Genomic DNA, 19193 nt, shown 5'->3' with positions numbered 1-19193 from the left:
GCTTCTTGCTCCCTCTTGTATGAGAATTCTCAAACTTGTATGCCTTCTCTACATCCTGCAATGCACCAGGCCGGGTACTAACAGCCTGCCTTTTGCCTTCCCAAGGGCAGAGCTAAAACTCAAGTTGGTGGTCTCTCCCCAGTCTGCAGATTGGGACCAGCTTTCTTCATGTGTTCAGTAGCAATTTGCCAAAGCTCATTCTCACCACTGCTGGGAGCATGAACAGAAAGCTGAACAAAAAGTAGGGGGTGGTGTTGAGTGAGGTACACTGAGCACTGGGAATGCCCATGGCCAGTTGGGGGTATCCACAGGCTAGACATCCCCTCTGGCTCATGGGTGGGCTCATGGGTGTGACACAGGTAGTAGGATCCACATTCCTTTAATGCCCTCTGAGATTTCTATCTGTTTCTCTCCCAGACTCTTCCCTCCCCCGAGTCATGCAGCTCACGACTCCATACTGTGGATGTGGACAGGGAGAAAGAGGCCTCTTTGGCAAAGTCCTACACAGCTGGGGAAGCTGTTCACTCACTCACATGCACTAGCTTTCCCCCACATGAGACATCACAGGCCGAGAAGGACTCTCTCGGCACGAGCTATGCTGCCTTGGTAGGAGGGGTAATGTGTATAAAGTCTAACTGTTCCTCTTACCTTCTCCAATGTGTACAAACTTGTATTTTTTTGCTCCAGCGACATGCTGGAGCTTCTCTGCTGGAAACCTGTACTTCTACAAAGGCTCTCTCATCCATGGGTGATTGTCTAAGACATTGTTCTCCAGGGGCTTCTGGGCCATGGCCAAGATAGACTGGAGACAGTTCATGGGCCACTCAGTGTCCACAGCTGGGACTGAGATCTGTATGCCTATTACCTGATGCACAGGTGGGTGAGGCTGCTTCTGGGTCCCTTAGTGTATGGTGCCGGATTCCATAGCTCCCACAAAGGCACTTTTATCTATGGGTGAGTGCTGAATTATTGTTCTCGAGGAGGGATACCATGATAGATATGTCAGGCATGTTGGCTGTGTCACTCTAATTTCTTCTAAGGACAGTGATGTCTGTTTTAACAACTGAAAAAAGGGAAATATTTAGTTCAGTCATGACAGAATATAGCAGGCACTTCCTTCTGTTCATCATTGCATAGATGATGTACCTGTTTACTATCTACATCAATTGGTACAGCATTGGCTGGGCCTCTCCTCCAAGTATTGAGCTATTAGTAACAGCTATTTCGTGGCAAACAGGTGTTTACCAGAAGTGATGTCAATGAGTTAATGCATATGAAGCAGATCTTGATATTAAATTCAAAATAGCTGTATAAATGATTGGCAGCGGTTATGGGGCTAAATACCAAAATTAAGAGAAAAGGACAGTTATGTGTAAAATGTGATCTGTCAACGAACTTAAAAGCTTTTTATTCTGAACATTTCAGGACCTTCACTGATTTTTTATAAAGCAGGCCAATAGTCTTTGTGGAGGTGGCAAACTAGCAGGCTGGATGATTTGCTACATAATCATGTTTTGTTTGGTGTACGTAGTATTTACATGTAAAGAACTTTTAACATAAAACCTAGGACTTTCATCTTCCACAGAAAAATCAGCATATTGGTAACACTGGCTTGACATTCTTATGTGGCTATAGGCAGGAGATACTGAAGGGGAGCCTACCCTTTTATTTATTTTTAATTAAGGTGTAATTGACATATAGTATTACATTAGTTTCAGGGGTACTGCATAATGATTCAGTAATGCATAATGATTTGTACATACTGTGAAATGGTCACCACAATAAGTCTAGTTAACGCTTGTCACCATACATAGTTACAAAATGTTTTTTTCTTGTGATGAGGACTTTTATGATCTATTCTCTTAGCAACTTTCAAATATGCAATACAGGATTATTAACTATAGTCACCATCCTGTACATTACATTCCCATGACTTATTTATTTTATAACTGGAAGTTTGTACGTTTGACACCCTGGAGCTGCCCTTTTTAGATGAGCACATGCTCTCTGAGTTTCCCAGACCTTACCTGAACTACTTACTCTTCTCATTGATCCCCACTGGCTCCTGCAGGCATTTGAGTTTGTGTTCCCTGGTTTTTATGAGGCATTCTAGTAGCAAAGTTTCTGCTGCCAGCTTTCTCTTAGACGTTTGATCCTCCCCTTTTTGAAGAAATTCTGCCACTTAATTTATACATTTGGTTTAAGGCTTTCATACTGAAATGCAAATGTCCCTGACGAAGGAAATAACCCCTTAGCTGTTATAACTAGCTGTTGATTCTTGGGTATGAGGACTCTGTTTATTCTCAAGCTAGCATAGACAGGGAAGGAGAGCAGAAAGAACATTAGGGCACCAGAGTCCAAAAGGAAATGTCCAGGGACCACCACCTAGGAGGGAGGAGGGGCGGGTATACTGAATGGGAAAAGTGGTAACTATGACCGTCACTGCCCTCTTCACTTTCCCTAGGACTGGCCTTTACTATTAACATGCGATTCAGACGTACTGGATAGCTGGAAGCAAAGTGTCTAGAAACAAGTATCAGCAAGATGAAATAGGGCAGATGAGGAAATGCCATGGGGTACAAAACATGCTGTGGGAAAGAATATTTGTCAAAGAATTCCATGGCTCCATAGAGAGTGGTCGGGCCAAGAGGAATGCCAGTCAAAAAACAGAAGAGCCTGGTATGGCACTTCCTGTAGAATTGCCATGCTTTCCTAGTAGACATAAACATGACAGGACTGGGAGGGAAATAATTTGTTGCAAATGAAGGTACCTTCCTTCTGGTTTCTTCTCTAAACTGTCCGCTGATGATTTTGAAATCCTTCTCAAATTGAATCAGTTTTCAGTCGTATCAACAGACCAGTTGTAGGCTGAGTTGCTAGGAATTTGTGCTTAGGAAAATTAGAGTTTATTCCAGTACTCCTTAACTTTTTGAAACTGTGGTCTATTAGGATCATGTTACTAATGTTACTTAAATCTGATTTAACTTAAAGAGACACAATGTGGGAGTTGTGGCCAGAATAGATAATGCCTGTGTATGTGTGGAATTAAGCTGAAAACTCTTTCCATTTTTAAATAAATGAATAGGATTATGTGCTCCACAGTTGGTATTACAATCCCTTGTGTGGAATCCATTACAATAGTCAATTTCAACACAAACTTTTTTTTCCTGTGTATGTCATTTTTTTTGTAGAGGAAAAGCTTAGCGTAGAACTTTGCATTGTGAGTTTGTAGTATTAGCATTTCCTCAAGTAAATGTCGTGGAAGGCTCTAAAGCCAATATCTTCATAAACATTTGGAGAGCCCACCCACCAATGACCAGACTCTTACTGAAATTGCAAAGTGTGTTCAGTGTTAGCTCAGATTTTTTTTAATATGTCTTATTTGTGTAGAGAGAGGTCTCTGACCCTTGGTGGAAGTTCTCACATTCTACCTTTCTTTTTTTTTTTTTTTCTTTCTTTTTTGTGGTACCTGGGCCTCTCACTGTTGTGGCCTCTCCCGTTGCGGAGCACAGGCTCCGGATGCGCAGGCCCAGCAGCCATGGCTCACGGGCCCAGCCGCTCCGCGGCATGTGGGATCCTCCCGGACCGGGGCACAAACCTGTGTCCCCTGCATCGGCAGGCGGACTCGCAACCACTGCGCCACCAGGGAAGCCCTACCTTTCTTTTTTTAAAATAACTTTACTGAGGTAAAATTGACATAAAATATGCTGCACAGATTTAAGTGTACAATTTGATAGGTACTGACATATGTCTACAACAATGAAATCATCATGTCAATCATGATAGTGAACTTGTTCATCACATACAGATATTTGCTCACATCCCTTTGTAATTCCTCCCAGCCATTCCTACCTGCATCCCTCACCCCCTGGTAACCACTGATCTGCTTTCAGTAACTTCAGGTTAGTTTGCATTTGCTAGAGCTTTATACAAATGGAATCACAGTGTGTTCTCTTTTATGTCTGGTCTCTTTCACTCAGCATAATCACTTTTGGATTCATCCATATTGTCATGTGTATCATTGATTCATTCCTTTTTATGGCTGAGTAGTATTCTGTTGTGTAGATATACCATAACTTATTTATTCTTTCATCTGTTTATGGACACTTGTATTATTTCCAGATTTTGGCAACTACAAATAAAGCTGCTCTGAGAACTTGTGTACAAGTCTTTGTATGGACTTATGCTTTTATTTCTTTTGGGTAATACCTAGGAGTGGGATAGCTGAATCATTTGGTACTTGTACATAGTGTTTAGAGATGCTTTATTTGTAATAGCCCAACACTGGAAGTAATCCAAATGTCCATAAACAATTTAAGAAACTGACAAAATTTTCCACAGTAGTCATCCACTAGCAATGTATGAGAGTTCCAGTTCCTCTAATCCTCACCAATACTTGTCACAATCAGTCTTTAATTTCAGTCATTTGAATAGATGTGTAATATTTTCTTATTGCAGTTTTAATTCATACTGTTCCAGTGACTAATGATATTTAGTCATTAATGAGCATCTTTTCATGAGCTTATGTGCCATTAGTACATCTTCTTTGGTGAAGTGTGCAAATCTGTTGCCTATTTATTTATTGGTAATTGAGCTGTTTATCTTCTTATTTAGTATTTTTGTATATTCTGAATACAAGTTCTTTATCAGCTAATTTTTTTAATAAATATTTCTTCCATTCTGTGACTTATCTTTTCATTCTCTTAATAGTATTTTTTGAAGAGCAGAAGTTTTTAATTTTGATGGATAAATTTATTAATTTGTTCTTTTGGAAGTTGTATTTTTTGGTGGCATATCTAAGAAATCTTTGCCCAGCTCAAGGTCACAAAGGTTTTCTCCTATATTTTTTTCTATAGGTTGTATACTTTTAGGTTTTATGTTTAGGTTTATGATTCATTTTGAGTTAATATTTGTATATGGTGCAAAATTATATATCTATATTTATTTATTTGCCTATGGATATCCAAATTTTCCAGCATTGTTGAAAAGACTGTTCTTTCTTCACTGAATTGCTTTTTTGCCTCTATCAAAGTATAATTGTCCATACATGTTTAGATTTATTTCTGGACTCTCTATTCCATTCCATTGATCTATTTGTCTATATTTACATCAATATCACACTGTCCTGATTACTGTAGTTTTTAAGTCTTTAAATCAAGTAGTATTAGCCTTTATCTTTTTCAAAGTTATTTTGGCTATGTAGGTATTTTGTATTTACATATGAATTTTTAAATCTGGTTGTCAATTTCAACCAAAGAAGCTGCTGGGATTTGGACTGGTATTGCATTGAATCTGTTGATCTATTTGGGAGAAAATTGATCTTAACAGTAGTGAGTCATCTGATTCATAAATAATGTCTCTCTCTCTATTTAGAATATCCCATATATTCTGCTGTTGTTGGGTGGAGTGTTCTGTAAATGTCAAATGGGTCACCTTTTGCTGATAGTTTTGTTTAATTCTTTAATTTCTCTCAGCAATGTTGCTAGTTCTTAGCGTATAGGTCTTTCACATCTGTAGTCAGATTTATCCCTAAGTTTTTCATATTTTTGGTGTTATTATGAATGGCTTTTAAAATTTCAATTGCTGGGCTTACCTGATGGCTCAGTGGTTGAGAGTTCACCTGCCAATGCAGGGGACACGGGTTCGTGCCCCGGTCTGGGAAGATCCAGCCACATGCCGTGGAGTGGCTGGGCCTGTGAGCCATGGCCGCTGGGCCTGCATGTCTGGAGCCTGTGCTCCGCAACTGGAGAGGCCACAACAGTGAGAGGCCCACGTACCGCAAAAAAAAAAAAAAAAGAAAATTTCAATTGCTGATTGTTTCTTGCCAGTATATAGAGGTATAATTAAGTTTTTTATATTGGTTTTTATCTGCAAACTTGTTAAACTCTCATTATTTTAGTAGCTTTTTTTGTAGATTTCCAGCAGACTTTCTATACATATATACATATATTTCAATAATCTATAACTAAAGTCAATTTTACTTCTTCCTACCCAGTCTGGATGTCTTTTACTTCTTTTTTCTTGCATTATTACCTTGCTAGAACCTTCAGTACAATGCTGAATAGAAATTATAAGAGTAGACATCCTTGTCTTGTTCCTAATCTAGGGGGTCAAGAGAATTTTTTTCAGGAATGGATGCTGGATTTTGCCAAGTGCTTTTTGGACATTTCTTGAGATAATTATTTTCTGCTATTATATATATATATATATATTTCAATTTAGGAACTGACTCACCAGAAAGATCTTCCAAAGGGGCAGTGTATGTTAGGAATCGTGTTTGGCTGTGATAAGTAGATATCTGAAAAATATATAGAGGAATTTTTAATTTTTATGTAATGAAAAGTCTGGAAGTGAGTGGTTTATGGCATTTATTCATCCATGCAAGAAATTCAGAGCAAAGTGTTCCATGATTCCCTGGGCCCTTCCCTCAGATCTGCAGATTCAGCCTTTTTGTCTACACACCTGTCATCAGGAAGAAGAAAGAGATGGGGGATTGCTCTTACCATTGATCTCTCACCCTATACTGTTTCCACATGGACACATCAATCCAGAAAGAGGGATGGAAATGTGGTTTCTTGCTGGTCACACCATTGTCCCTGGTGAAAGCGGCATTCTGTTAATAAAGGTGGAAGGAAGACTAGACATTAGGTATACAATTAGAGATGTCTGCCAGTTAGAGATGTCTGCCAAAAAGAGTGATTACTGCTGGTAATCACTCTTTGTACTTGTCCTTCACATGCATGAAAGCTCCATCAAGAATAGAAGGAAAGGAATTAGATATGGATTTTTAAAAATACATTTGCCAAGTGCAACTTTCTAGACTTCCAGTGTTTTCTCACTCTCCATGACTGATCAACAGTCTATGCACGTCACATATATGGACCACTGGTGGCTGTGGGGTGAGAGCCCCTGACCCTATGCAGTGGGTTTTGTAACCTTGGGGATGGGATGAAAAGAGGATGGAGTATGAGGCAGCTGCTTTTGGCACCTCTTTCCTGCAGCTTTATTACAAAGGTGTCTACTTCCTCAGCTCAGATGTTCTCTCTTTCCTGAGACCCTCCTTGATCTCACTCTAGTTGGAATCAATTGCTCCCTTTCCTCAGCTGCCACAGTATTTTTATGATGACTTTTTGAGATGTAATTCACATACCATACAATTCAACTATTTAATGTGTATAATTCAGTGGGGTTTTTAAAGCATATTTACAGAGTTGTACAATCAGCACACAATCAACTTTATAGTATTTTCATTTCCTCAATAAAACCCTGTATCCATTAGCCATCACCCCACATTTACCCACAGTCCCTCCCAGCCCTAGACAACCACTAATACACTTTCTGTCTCTATAGTTTTGCCTATTTAGACTTTTCATATAAATGGAATTGTTGAATATGGTTCAGAGTATTTGTTCATAATTCTGTATTACATCTGCATTCTGCTCTGCAGTTAGGTTTTGTGGAGCCTATATTTGACCTCCTCTGCAGACTAAGAGTTCCCAGTCTGCCATCTTTGTATCCATAGTAGTGCCTAGTAATGTGCCTGCTACCTCAGTAAATATTAAATTGAAGGAAAAGGGAATTCTCTTCCTTTTTATAAACAAACACAATAAGGTAGGCTACAATGTAATGTCTGCAAATATGAAAACACAATGATTCCTGTCTGTAGTGAATACTGTAGTAGCAATTAGATTTTTGTAAAGACTTTGCATGTAATTGGCCTCAAACAAAAGTATGTAGTGGGTAAAGTTTATCTTAGGAGTCAACTCTCTGTTTTCTTTCTCTTCCTCATTTGAATCTTCTAACTCCCGACTCGCAGTTGTCCAGTACACCTGCCCTAATATCTGACCCAGCACAGCTACTACCATCCTTTTCCCTCCTGCCTCCCCACTGCCATCAAAACTCATCAGAAGTTTTGGTCCACTGGAATTCAGGCACCTGGGTTCACTCCTACTTCTGCCTCTAATGCCAGCTTCAAATATTGGGAAAATCATTCCATTTTCCCAGTCCCCATTTTCTTGCCTGAAAAATGCGGAAATGACGTTCAGTAAAGGAACCTTTAACTCTAAAAATCTATGTTCCTCTGTAGCAACTCCGAATAAAAAAATGAGCAAAAATAAGATTTGTCGCTTATGCTCTTTATTCATGATATCAAGATAAAAGACCCTTCTGGGGAAAGATGGATTAGGTGGAAGGTGTGTGTTTCTATTGGACAGTTATTTTCAAGAGATACTTTGATCATGGAAACATTTTTCAAATTAACTTAAATGCATTGATTATAATATATCCTCTAGGACACAGGTAGGTACTGTGTTTAGAGATACAATTGGTTTAAAGGAGTCTTCAGTCTGCCCACTTTTACTTTCACCTTTCTGCCGTACTCTAGGTGTAAATCCAAAGGGAAATGTATATGGCAGAAGAGAAAACTATTGAGTATAGTTAGTAGGTCTCAGTATTAAAGGCAAATATTTACAAGTGAAAGAGGAATGAGATCCATGTCACTGGTAATGGGATTTAAATGGATTTAGGAGCTAAGGCTGAAATAGGAGCCTAATTAGAGAAGATTCCAGGGTCATTGGGTCAGTCCTCACCTGTGCATCAGGCAGACAGGCTGTCCACAGCTTTCAATTCATAGTTGTGGCATGTTCTTCTCATCAGTGTCTCTTGCCCCCCAGTTCTTGAGGGAGAAGATGCCTTGGCTGCTCTTTGCAACTTGATGTGTCTGCAGCGGTGTACCAAGTATGGTCCACATATTCAGCTTACATCTGGTCTCTGTAAAAGATTACTGAAAACTCAGAATGTGATATTAATGATTTTCTTAAAGAGAGATGTGAAAAAGAATCATATTGGATAGATTGTCTTTGCTAGCATTTTCCTGATTTTAATTGCCCTTTTAAAAATAAGAATAGGATAGGGAATAAAATGACAGTTTCCATGGATGAGAAAGCCATACTTAGGATAGTTCTTTTGTGCTTGTCCTTGAAATCTAAGCTATTGAACATTTGCTACAGGAGACCTCTGTTCCCTTTCTCGTTTCCAGCTGACTTTGGAATTTTCTATATGACACATTCATGTCTTTAACCCACCTTGGGTTCTCACGTGGAGTTTGTTAGTCATAAAACTCAGCACCCAGAGTAGGTGGCATTTGAGGCTAAAAGAGGAAAGATGAAGCTAGGGTAGGGATCTAGCTCAGTCAGTTTCCTAGAGGCAGGCTCTGTGTTTGTCACCACATATGCCATGGTTAGTGTTACTGCAATTTGGAGAGTTGGGACATCAGAGAACACAGAGTTTTCTAGCTTGCTCTCTTCTCCTCTGTTTTCTCTCTTGCTCCCCCTGGTCTTGTGGGTGCTTGGTGAGAGCTGCTGCTAAATGTGGAGAGTCCCAAGCTGTGGGATAGGGCATGGAACAGAGATGGCACTTGTGTGACAGTCTAATGTCATGTGGAGATTCTGCACCACAGCAGGAGAATTTTGTGTTCTTTCCTTTGAGAATCCGTACCAATAATACTTTCCATTACTTAGATCATTATTTGACTTTAGGCTTCAATGCTTCAAGTTGACTCCTTTGACTCTAGCTTTAATTAAGAAAAAAAAATCATTAGGAAAGCAGATTGCCCCTTCCAATTCCTAATTAACTTACAGACTAATTTGTTTTCTGCTAACTATCTATTTACGTTTTGCTTCAGACTTTAGCCAAATGTTATTATTTCAAGGTTTTCATAGAAATAATCTAGATTTTAAAATTACCATGATAGGATTTTTTTCCATCTATTACAGTTGACTGGACTTCTTGGTGTTTATTTCATAAAACACAAAGTTCATATCATCAAGAATCAAACATGAGAGTATTCGTATGATTATTCAGCAATCTCAAAGCATTTTGAAGCAGATGTCCTTTGATTTTTACATATAGAAATTCACTTAATATCCTTTTTTGTAATCAACAAAACAAGAGTAACAAAAAAACAATCAATTGGTATCCAAGCATAAGCAATTCTGATTCCTAATCTTCTGGGACCCAGGTTTAGCTTATCATGCATTTCTTTACCCATTTTAGTAAAGGCTATCTTGATATTGGAGGAAAGGTTCTAGACCTGTTTGCTCTGTCTTACTTTTCTTTCTGGTTGATTCAGGTGGGTACAGTGGAAATCTTTTGGGGTTACTCAGGGGCTAAGAGCCAACACAACTACAACTAAAACCACAGTTTAATCTGCATTCTGTGTAGTGACTGTGCATATCAAGGAAGTATTTTAAGGGAGAGAAATATGTGTAGTAAAAGAAGGTGAAAAGGAAGATAAGGAGTGAGAAAATGAAAGGAGACAGAAAAAAGGGGAGGAGCAAACTGAGACCTTCCCATGGAACAACCCCCAAAACCTTCCTCTCCTGGCCACCCGCTCTTTGTAGATAGGAAACCCCAGGTAGCTGTCATCCAATCCAGTGTCCTGGGAACCCAGAGATTTTCCAAGTTTCAAATAGTGGAACTGATTTTTCTGTCAAATGAAATTATGTGTAGATGCCTAAGATATAAAGACAAAGTAGTGTTTTATTAATATAGATACACCTTATAAGTTAACATTTATAACATTTTCTTAGTGTAAAATTAATGGGTGAGGCCAACAAGAATATTTTAAATAAACACAAAAATTTGAAATTTGAGGATATGAATGATACTTCTTTTCATCAACCATCATATCCAATTTCTGTGTTTTCTTTTCTTTCTTTTTTTTTTTTTTGCGGTACGCGGGCCTCTTACTGCTGTGGCCTCTCCCGCTGCGGAGCACAGGTTCCAGACGCGCAGGCTCAGTGGCCATGGCTCACGGGCCCAGCCGCTCCGCGGCATGTGGGATCTTCCCGGACCGGGGCACGAACCCGCGTCCCCTGCATCGGCAGGCAGACTCTCAACCACTGAGCCATCAGGGAAGCCCTCTGTGTTTTCTTTTAGATGCACACTATCAGAAAACTCTGGTTTCATATTAGAGATCTAGTATCTGATTTTTAAAACTTCTCAAAATGTACAAACAGAATTTTAAATAGTTTTAGTATCTTGATGCAGGATAAATTGGGAATTTGATGTCTGAAGGCTGATCACTAACAGTATGTTGCAAGCATAGATGCCATTAGTACATAAGACAAGTTAGACCAAGCACGGTCAAATTTACATATTTACAATGGGTGCCAGCACTCTCTGTAAGATGGGGGTGTCCTGGCTACCATAAAACAGTGTGATACAGGATTCAGAACATGCCCTACACAATTAGAACTGGGCCTTCTGTGGCATTTAGTTGAACCTTGCATACTCTAGTTATGTTATTTTGCTGGCTTATACATGTATAGCTAAATGTTAAGAAATAACAGTACAGAGCTATGGCCTTTTGAATGAATGACCCATCTGCAATATCAAACATGCATAGAAATGGCTGGAGGCACTGAACCCTGAGATTAGCACATGTTGACTTAACCTGGCAGCAGAAGTCAACATGTTGTAGGGCAGTGTGTTCATATGTTACAGGCAGATTTTGCTACTCATTATAATTAAATACGTAATTGTATCAAGTATTATGAGGTTGCTAAGCATCTCCTTGGAGGTCTAGTGTCAAAATCTCTAGCTCATCTGGCCTGATACCCCTCACCAAATTGCCTGGATGCTAAAGAATTATTCTAGTAATAGGACATAAACGTGTATTTCCTGAAATTTTGGTCATTTCATTTTGTTGCAGTGTCCTCATCAGGTGACCTACCTGATAGTTTCTTTCTTATAACAAATTTATATCTTTCATTAGAATATTCCCAGCTAATTCTCAGAATAAAGTCCTGACACCTTAGTTTGGTTTTCAAAGTGTCTCTCTCTTTCCAAAGCTATTGCTCCAAACACTGCACCCTAACATCTTCTCATTCCATTTGTTTTTCTTTCTACTGCTTGCTTTTGCTTTCTCTTCATCTAAAATGCCTTTCATTTATATCTCTTCATGTCTAAATCTTTTTGATAAAAACCTTAGAAGTGATTATCACTTTTGGTCCAGCAATATATATATTACATATGTATATCCTATACTATATATACATACAACATATATAAATATATACACACAACATATATAAATATATATACACAATATAGACTTATACACAGTATATAAATCACACAAAAGAATATTTAATGACATAGAAAGATTTTTTTCTCATTAAGTGGGAAGGCAAATTGAAAAATATTATGATTCTCTTTTTCTTTTCCTTAAGAGAGAGGTTTATTTTGCTTATTGGTATTTTATGTTTGGACAGTAGACCTGTTTTACTTTTGTAATAAGACATGAATTAATAAAACTTACCTCTAAAGCATAGGATACCTTATCCCATCCTTAAATGAAATTCTGGAACATCTGAAATCCAAACTCTTCCAAGTTGTTCTCACAATTACTCATATATCCAGGTATTTTAAAGAAGATTTAACCAACCTGAGTGGCACTAATGTTGAGGATAATGCTGATGTGCGACACAGCATATTTCTGATCCGTTTCTATCCGCCCACTGAGCTTTCCTTTGGAAATCATCAGACTAATCATCCACTCATGTTTGCAACGATACCCCTTATTTTCATGGGTTGGGTCACACCAGTGATATTCACTAACAAAAGAGGAATTGAGATTTACTATTTCCTAAAGACCTGGGTGACATTTTTCGAATATTCTCCTCAACAGAAAAAGGGCATCTAAGTCTGCTGTGTCATGGTTGTGAATAACATGTGCACAAAGAAATTTGACTGTTGTTTCCAGTGAAGGTATTGTGTAAAGGGAATACCTTTCAGACTACTCTTGTCGCCCTGGAGTCCTGAGATCTTGCTTTGTGGTTTGTTTGTGCATCCATATACGCTCCTCCTGAAACAAAGAGGATATATTTGGTAGTCACTGGTAATTTTTTTAAAAAGTGGATTAGGCAATTTTCCTTGAAACTTCTTTGCTAATTTAGCATGAAGTAGAATTATATAGTAGAAATGAAGGAATTTATTTGGAGGTATCAAAATAAGAAGGGGAATTGTTTGGTTACACAGAGGACTGTAAGAGGGCTGAGGAACGGATTGAAGAAAATTATCAAGCATGCATGTTGTTTTTAAGTGATACTTGAGACTGAGATGTGAAACAGCTGTGTTGCTGGGTTTTTTTTCTTGTGCCAACTTTCCTTATTTGATTGATTTTTCTCTCTGACAGCCCATTGTGCTGATAAATGTGTCCATGGTCGCTGCATTGCTCCAAACACCTGTCAGTGTGAGCCTGGCTGGGGTGGGACCAACTGCTCCAGTGGTAAGTTTCCACCTGCTGTTGTCTGTCTCCGGATGTTTTTGCTGTATGGACCTCTTGTCTGCAGATTACATGAGCCACAGGTTTCCCTCTTCATCCCAATGCAGAATGTGGTGTAGATTCCCAGTCCAACTCACGAATACTGTTTCTTTTAAATCTCTACATGTATTATACACAGAACTGTTATGAATAGAGTATAAAGAAAGGTACTTGGAAAGAAGATTTCAATCATCTGATTCTGGTACTTCTGTGAATATCAATGCATTTTCCAGGGTACGGTCCAGAAGTTAGATTCCTTAACTCAGTAAGGCAGTTGTGGTAACACAGCTACTGTATTCCTGCGTCTGTTTTTACTTGTTCGTTTATCTAATATATTTTCTTGGTGATGAAAACTTACCAATTGTTGGTTCTAAAGCAGAAGTAAAATTGATATTTTCAATGCTTAACATATTTATCTTTGAATTCTGAGGTGCAAATAATAAGTACTTGCTCAGATTACTGGGGAGAATTATTGGTAATAAATGAAAATTCATGAACATTTAGGTATTAAATCAATTCATAATATAGTATATAATTTTTCTCCATTATGTTAGAATTATAATTGTAAAATGATGGTGTTTTGGACTATAAGCAGATTGCACTTAAAATCCTATATTCATTATTATGAGGATTAAATGATGGAATGCCATGTAATACAGTTGCTTTTCTAAATTTCACAGTTAAAACTTAGGTTTTCTGGCTAACTCCTTGCTGTGCGTGTAATTGTGCACTCTTCCTGTTCCTTTATACTTCGTTTTGCCTTGAAAAATGTGAGAAGGAATTGAAGTGCAACTAAATTGTAATGCATGAAACGTTTACATTTAGAGAAAGGGAAAAATAGTTTTAAAAATTAGCAGACTCTCATGACAACACAACCTTGTCCTCCTTGCTACCAAAGAATTTTCTGAAACTAGTCCAAAAGAGCTTTAAGCTATGTAGATAAGCTGGTTTTAAGAATTTTTACTTGCTTCCATTTGGAATTGGGGAGATTACTCTTTATCTTGTTAGAACTACTTGTTTTAGACTTGTGATCTCTTGACTGCCTCTAAAACAGCATCTTCAGGGGAGGTCCTTATGCTGTCTGTGCATAGAACATTCCATGTGAAAGAGCCTTTTTGTCGTGTCCTAAACAGGGGTGTGTGTGTGTGTGTGTGCGCGCTCGCGTGCGTGCGCGCGTCTTTCTGCCCCGACAGGCTTCCCATTCTAATGGGTAACTGTCCTGCAGAGTTTTGTTAGCCTTCTGTTAGAGATCAGGAGGGGAGAGGGCACTTTGTTCACATGCTGTTGAGGCAAAATGTTTGGGATGTGGGATCTGGCTCATGTCCATTTTTCTGGCCAACTGACCTCAAATGCATTGTTGCTTTCATTGACTTTTCCAACTTAAAGATCAGTTGTTCCTACACATTTGGAAGAAAAATAACATTATTATATAAACCATTGGGAAAGAAAAGAGTGGCTATATTCTTCATTTGAGAAATGAGATTTGTTACTAATTTCAGGGTGAGAATACTGTGGAATAATTTTAGTTGCAGTCATACTTTGTCCCCTATGAACTGAAGCTTACCTCAAACTAAGAGATCAGACTAAAGAGTGTGTAAACAAAACAAAAGGTCTACATGGGTTTCAGACTCTCTAGAACGGATTTAGGCCTTCTAGAAAACAAGCTGTTGCTTTATTTCAGAGTTGACTGACTTTTGAATGAAGCCTCTAGAATTCTGACAACACATGTTCTTTCAATCCTGGATGATGATATTGAGGTCACTTCTAGTTTATTCTCCACAGCTTATGTTTTGGCTTTATCATGAACAGCATAAATAAACGTGGACAGATATCTGAAGGCTTTAAGGATGTTCTTAGAAAACATTTCTGACACCTTTTTTAAGCACCTAAGGAAATGCTATTCTGAGCCAGAGCGCTGAATTTTGTTACCTGGGTTTTGTCTATAGCTGTTACCCTAATATCACTCATTAGGAAGTGTGTAATTTAGTTACTCTTGGCCAGATAATTCTTGAAGCAAATGCACACTCTAGTAATCTACTAAGTAGCAGAGTTAAAATGGCCTAATTCCCAAGGATTTTTATCTCTCTGCCCCCTCCTCTCTGGTTATTGTTAGGCATATATTTGATAATATATGTTAGATCCAGAAAATGATTGCTTTTTTAATGACACCAGTTCCTTGTATTACTCAGGGTCCAATCAAGAGACAGAAACTGCAATAATTTTTTTGAGTAAACCTTTCATTTTGGAACAATTTTAAAAGAGTTACAAAGAGAGTTGACAGTTTCCATACACTTGCATCCAGTTTTTCCCTTAACATATTAAGTTACCATTAGCTTGGCAAAACTAATTGCCAAAAGAAACTGACATGAATATACTACCAGTTAGCTCCTTACTAGTATATTACTATTAAACAAACTAGACTTTATTTGGATTTTATTATTTTTTCCATTAATGTCCTCTTTCTGTTCCAGGATCTAGTCCTGAGCACTGCACTGCATTTTCACATCTCCCCAGTCCCCTCTGGTCTGTGACAATTGCTCAGTCTTTGTTTTTCATAAACTTGACAACCTTGACGAGAACTGGCCAGATATCTTTCAGAATGTCCCCCAGTCTGTGTTTTCCTCATGACTAGACTAGGGGTCCAGGTTATGAAAATACCACAGAGTTGAAATGCCTGTCTCATTATATCGTATCAGAGGTATGATGATATTCACATGACAGCACTGATGGTGTCATCACTCGGTTAACCTTCATCATGTGAAGTGATGTGTAGTGTTTGCCAGGTTTCTCCACATAAAGTTACTATTTTTCCTTTTCCTTTTTCTCTGAGAATACGTCACTAAGTCTAGCCTACCCTCAAGGATGAAGGGTAGAGATTAAGCTCCATGGTTTTGAGGGGGAGAATGTCTACATATGTTATCTGGACATATTCTATAAGGAAGATTTATTTATTCTCTCCCATTTAATCAATCATTTATTCATATCAGTGTGGACTTAAATATATTTACATGAGAAGTCAATATTATATTGTTTATTTTGTTGCTTAAATTGTTCCAGCTTTGGCAACTGGGAGTTCTTTTAGGTGGCTTCTGTGTCCTTTTCATACGCCATTGCCCTTTTGTTTGGTCGTTTTGTTTTGTTTGGTCTTTTGAGCAGTTCCTTACTTTCTGCTTCTGTAGGATACTCCAAGCTCACTTTGTGTTTTTCCTGCTTCAGTCCTAGAATGAGCCATTGGAGAATGGTATTTAGAAACGAAGATCTGGGTGCTAGTGTGCTTGTTGCTCCTGGAACACATAGTAACTTGAGCAGGGAAAGTTTACTAAAAAGAATCATTAGCTATAACATGAATTTGGTGTAGAGATTGGCTAGTAGAAAGTAGATAACACTCAAAAGAATACAGGAATGGCAGAAATAAGGAGCATCCACTACTCCTAGGGCTGAGATAGAATACCTAAAGAGGAAGCCCCACTAACGGTGTGATGCAGACCTTGTTAGAGCACAGCCACAGCTCACTGAATGGCAAAGAGACTGCCATGGTACACCCCTAGTGAAACTTGCTGGAAATCTGCTTTCTGGAACTTGCTAGAAATCTGTTCTATAGGATGCTTGAGAAAGCTGTTCTGGAGAAATGTCTTACCAGAAGCACTCTGCTACAAAAAAGCCCAAGGGGGAATGCCAGGGGAAGTTGCTGGCTGATGGGTGCTGCTAGCCACAGTGCACCGTAGGAGCTGGATGCTGAAGAAGCTGCCTGTGCTGGAGAAGCCACTCCCACTGTGCTGACAGGGCAGGGGCTGGGTGCTGGAAGAGCCATGGGCACTTCTGGAGTCAGTTGAGCTGGCACACTAGAACCATGATGGGCAACACCTTCCTCCTACAGTGTCTCTCCGGCACCCTACAGAAAATGCTTAACAGTCAGCCAGCTGGCAAAGGAAGAGTACTTAAAGGGCCCACATCCATTTTTGTAGATAAAAATGAAGGATAAATTTAGCCCTGAGAGACAATAAAGTGATAACTGGTCCAGTCCACTCCTTTGTTTACTCAGCTCTTCTGTGCACCTTTCTACACACATTTGAATTCTTGTACATCAACAAAACGACTCTGCCTTTCCATCTAATAAAATACAGCCTGACATCTTACAAGTTAAGATGTTCTCACTCTTTTCCCAAAATTAGGAGATGCAAGTCCCCAAAGTCCTGGTATCCATAGCTGGTTATATTAATTTTTCCTGAAATTCAGATGAAGTACCACAGAATATCTTGCTACCTAGATACTAAAGTTATCTTCCAACAACTTTTATTTTATATAAAATTAAATAAAAATGCAAAGAGCAGAAAAAAAGAAAATAGCTTCTACAAAGAAACACATAGATGTAGAAAGCAAAGAGAAATGTTAAAAACTACTACAGGCCTCTTTTCTGTAATTAGTCACATGCTGTACTTGTATGTATGGCCTCCTTCTTCCCCATTTCATATTTCTCCCTCTCAGCCCAAACCTCAGCTACTTAGGGTTCTTCAGCTGGAGGAGTGACTCAAACCTCCATTCCTGAAGGATCTGAATTCTCAGTTGTCCTGCCTTTTATAGGTTGTTGACACTTTCCATTAGCCTTTACTACCAGACATGGAAGTACCAAGAGGTGCCCCAAAGAATCCCTTGGGTTCTAGACGTAGATCAGCTTTCTTCCGTTATGCAGCAGCAGCCCAGTTTCCCTGGGCTAATCAGGATCAATCATTCCAGGCAGAAGAGTAACTCGTTTTCATAGCTATCTCTCTGTATATTTTTTCCTTCCCAATATACATGGGAAATTAAGAGTCTGACAGCACCTTCACAAGCACAAATTTAAAAAGGCTTCCCTTGGAGGTTTAGTATGACTGTTTACCTTGTCAGTGGATGGACGGATTCCTATATATGGTATACAGTCAGTGTTCCTGGGTCTCAATGTATTTTCTGTATGAAAAACCAGGTGTGTCAGAGAACTGAACATGGTTTGTTTGCTTGAAGTGAAATCATGATTTATTTGACTGACTTGGGCATATTACCTCTTTTTAGGTTTGATTAAATGATTTTTTTAAAAAAAGCATGCATGTATTTTACTTCTATTGGCATCCTAAAGAATACCCTAGCCTATGTGACATTATCTTAGCTCCAGTTCTCTCTTTCCTCCTCTTTCCTGTTCTCTCTCTGTTCCTCCTCCATCAATATCTCTTATCTGTTCATCAGTCCTGTATTTCTCTTCCTCCCTTACTGGATGATAACTCCTGGAGGGCAGGGGCTGTGCATTGTTGATGTCTCTGTTAATGCCTGGAGGCCTGTGCATTGTTAATGCCAGGCCTCCACTGTGCCTGGCATGTGATTGGAGAGCAGTAAATGCTTGTTTCATTTAATGAGATTGAATGTATGATTCTGAGAAGGTCATTCATGTGTTCATAGTTTGAACTTTCATTGAATACTGTGTGCAAGGAACTGTGCTGGATGCTGCAGATAAAGAAACCAATGAGGAATAGTTGTTGGTTCCCACAGAGTTCGCAGCCTGGAGAAAAGTAGACAGACTTGTAAATGTCTCGTCCTGAGAAAGAGAACAGCCTCAGGAGAAGAGGTGGATTGAGGAAGCTAGAAATGGTGGTGGGTAAAGTAGTGAGAGGTTTTCTGGCTGGAGTAGAAAGAAGGGCCTAATGTTGTGCTGGGGACAGAAAGCAGACTGCTGTGGGGTGAGGGGTGATGCAAAGATGCTAAAGCATAGACTCCTCTTCCAGAAACTTAACTGGGAAGTCAACAAGGAACGGTAAAGAGATAGGGAGTTAGTAAAAGACAAATGTAGGCTCAAGAGAAAGTTTGGTGTTTGTTTGCTTTTTTTTTCTTTTGCGGTACG

At 38.9% G+C, this 19193-nt stretch overlaps 1 protein-coding gene across 3 annotated transcripts in view; it reads left to right on the top strand.

The window, feature by feature from the left end:
* The window catches only part of MEGF10 (multiple EGF like domains 10), a 393852-nt gene that overhangs the window by 296166 nt on the left and 78493 nt on the right, over positions 1-19193 (top strand). For all 3 annotated transcript variants that reach the window (XM_032627808.1, XM_032627809.1, XM_032627810.1), the window contains one exon: positions 13199-13291. In XM_032627808.1, coding sequence (XP_032483699.1) covers positions 13199-13291 — 93 coding nt within the window. The remainder of the gene's footprint in view (positions 1-13198; positions 13292-19193) is intronic.

Source organism: Phocoena sinus, chromosome 3, assembly GCF_008692025.1.
Source record: "Phocoena sinus isolate mPhoSin1 chromosome 3, mPhoSin1.pri, whole genome shotgun sequence".
NCBI lineage: Eukaryota > Metazoa > Chordata > Mammalia > Artiodactyla > Phocoenidae > Phocoena > Phocoena sinus.
The sequence above is the reverse complement of the archived record's forward strand: the minus strand, read 5'-3'. Positions and strand labels throughout refer to the sequence as shown.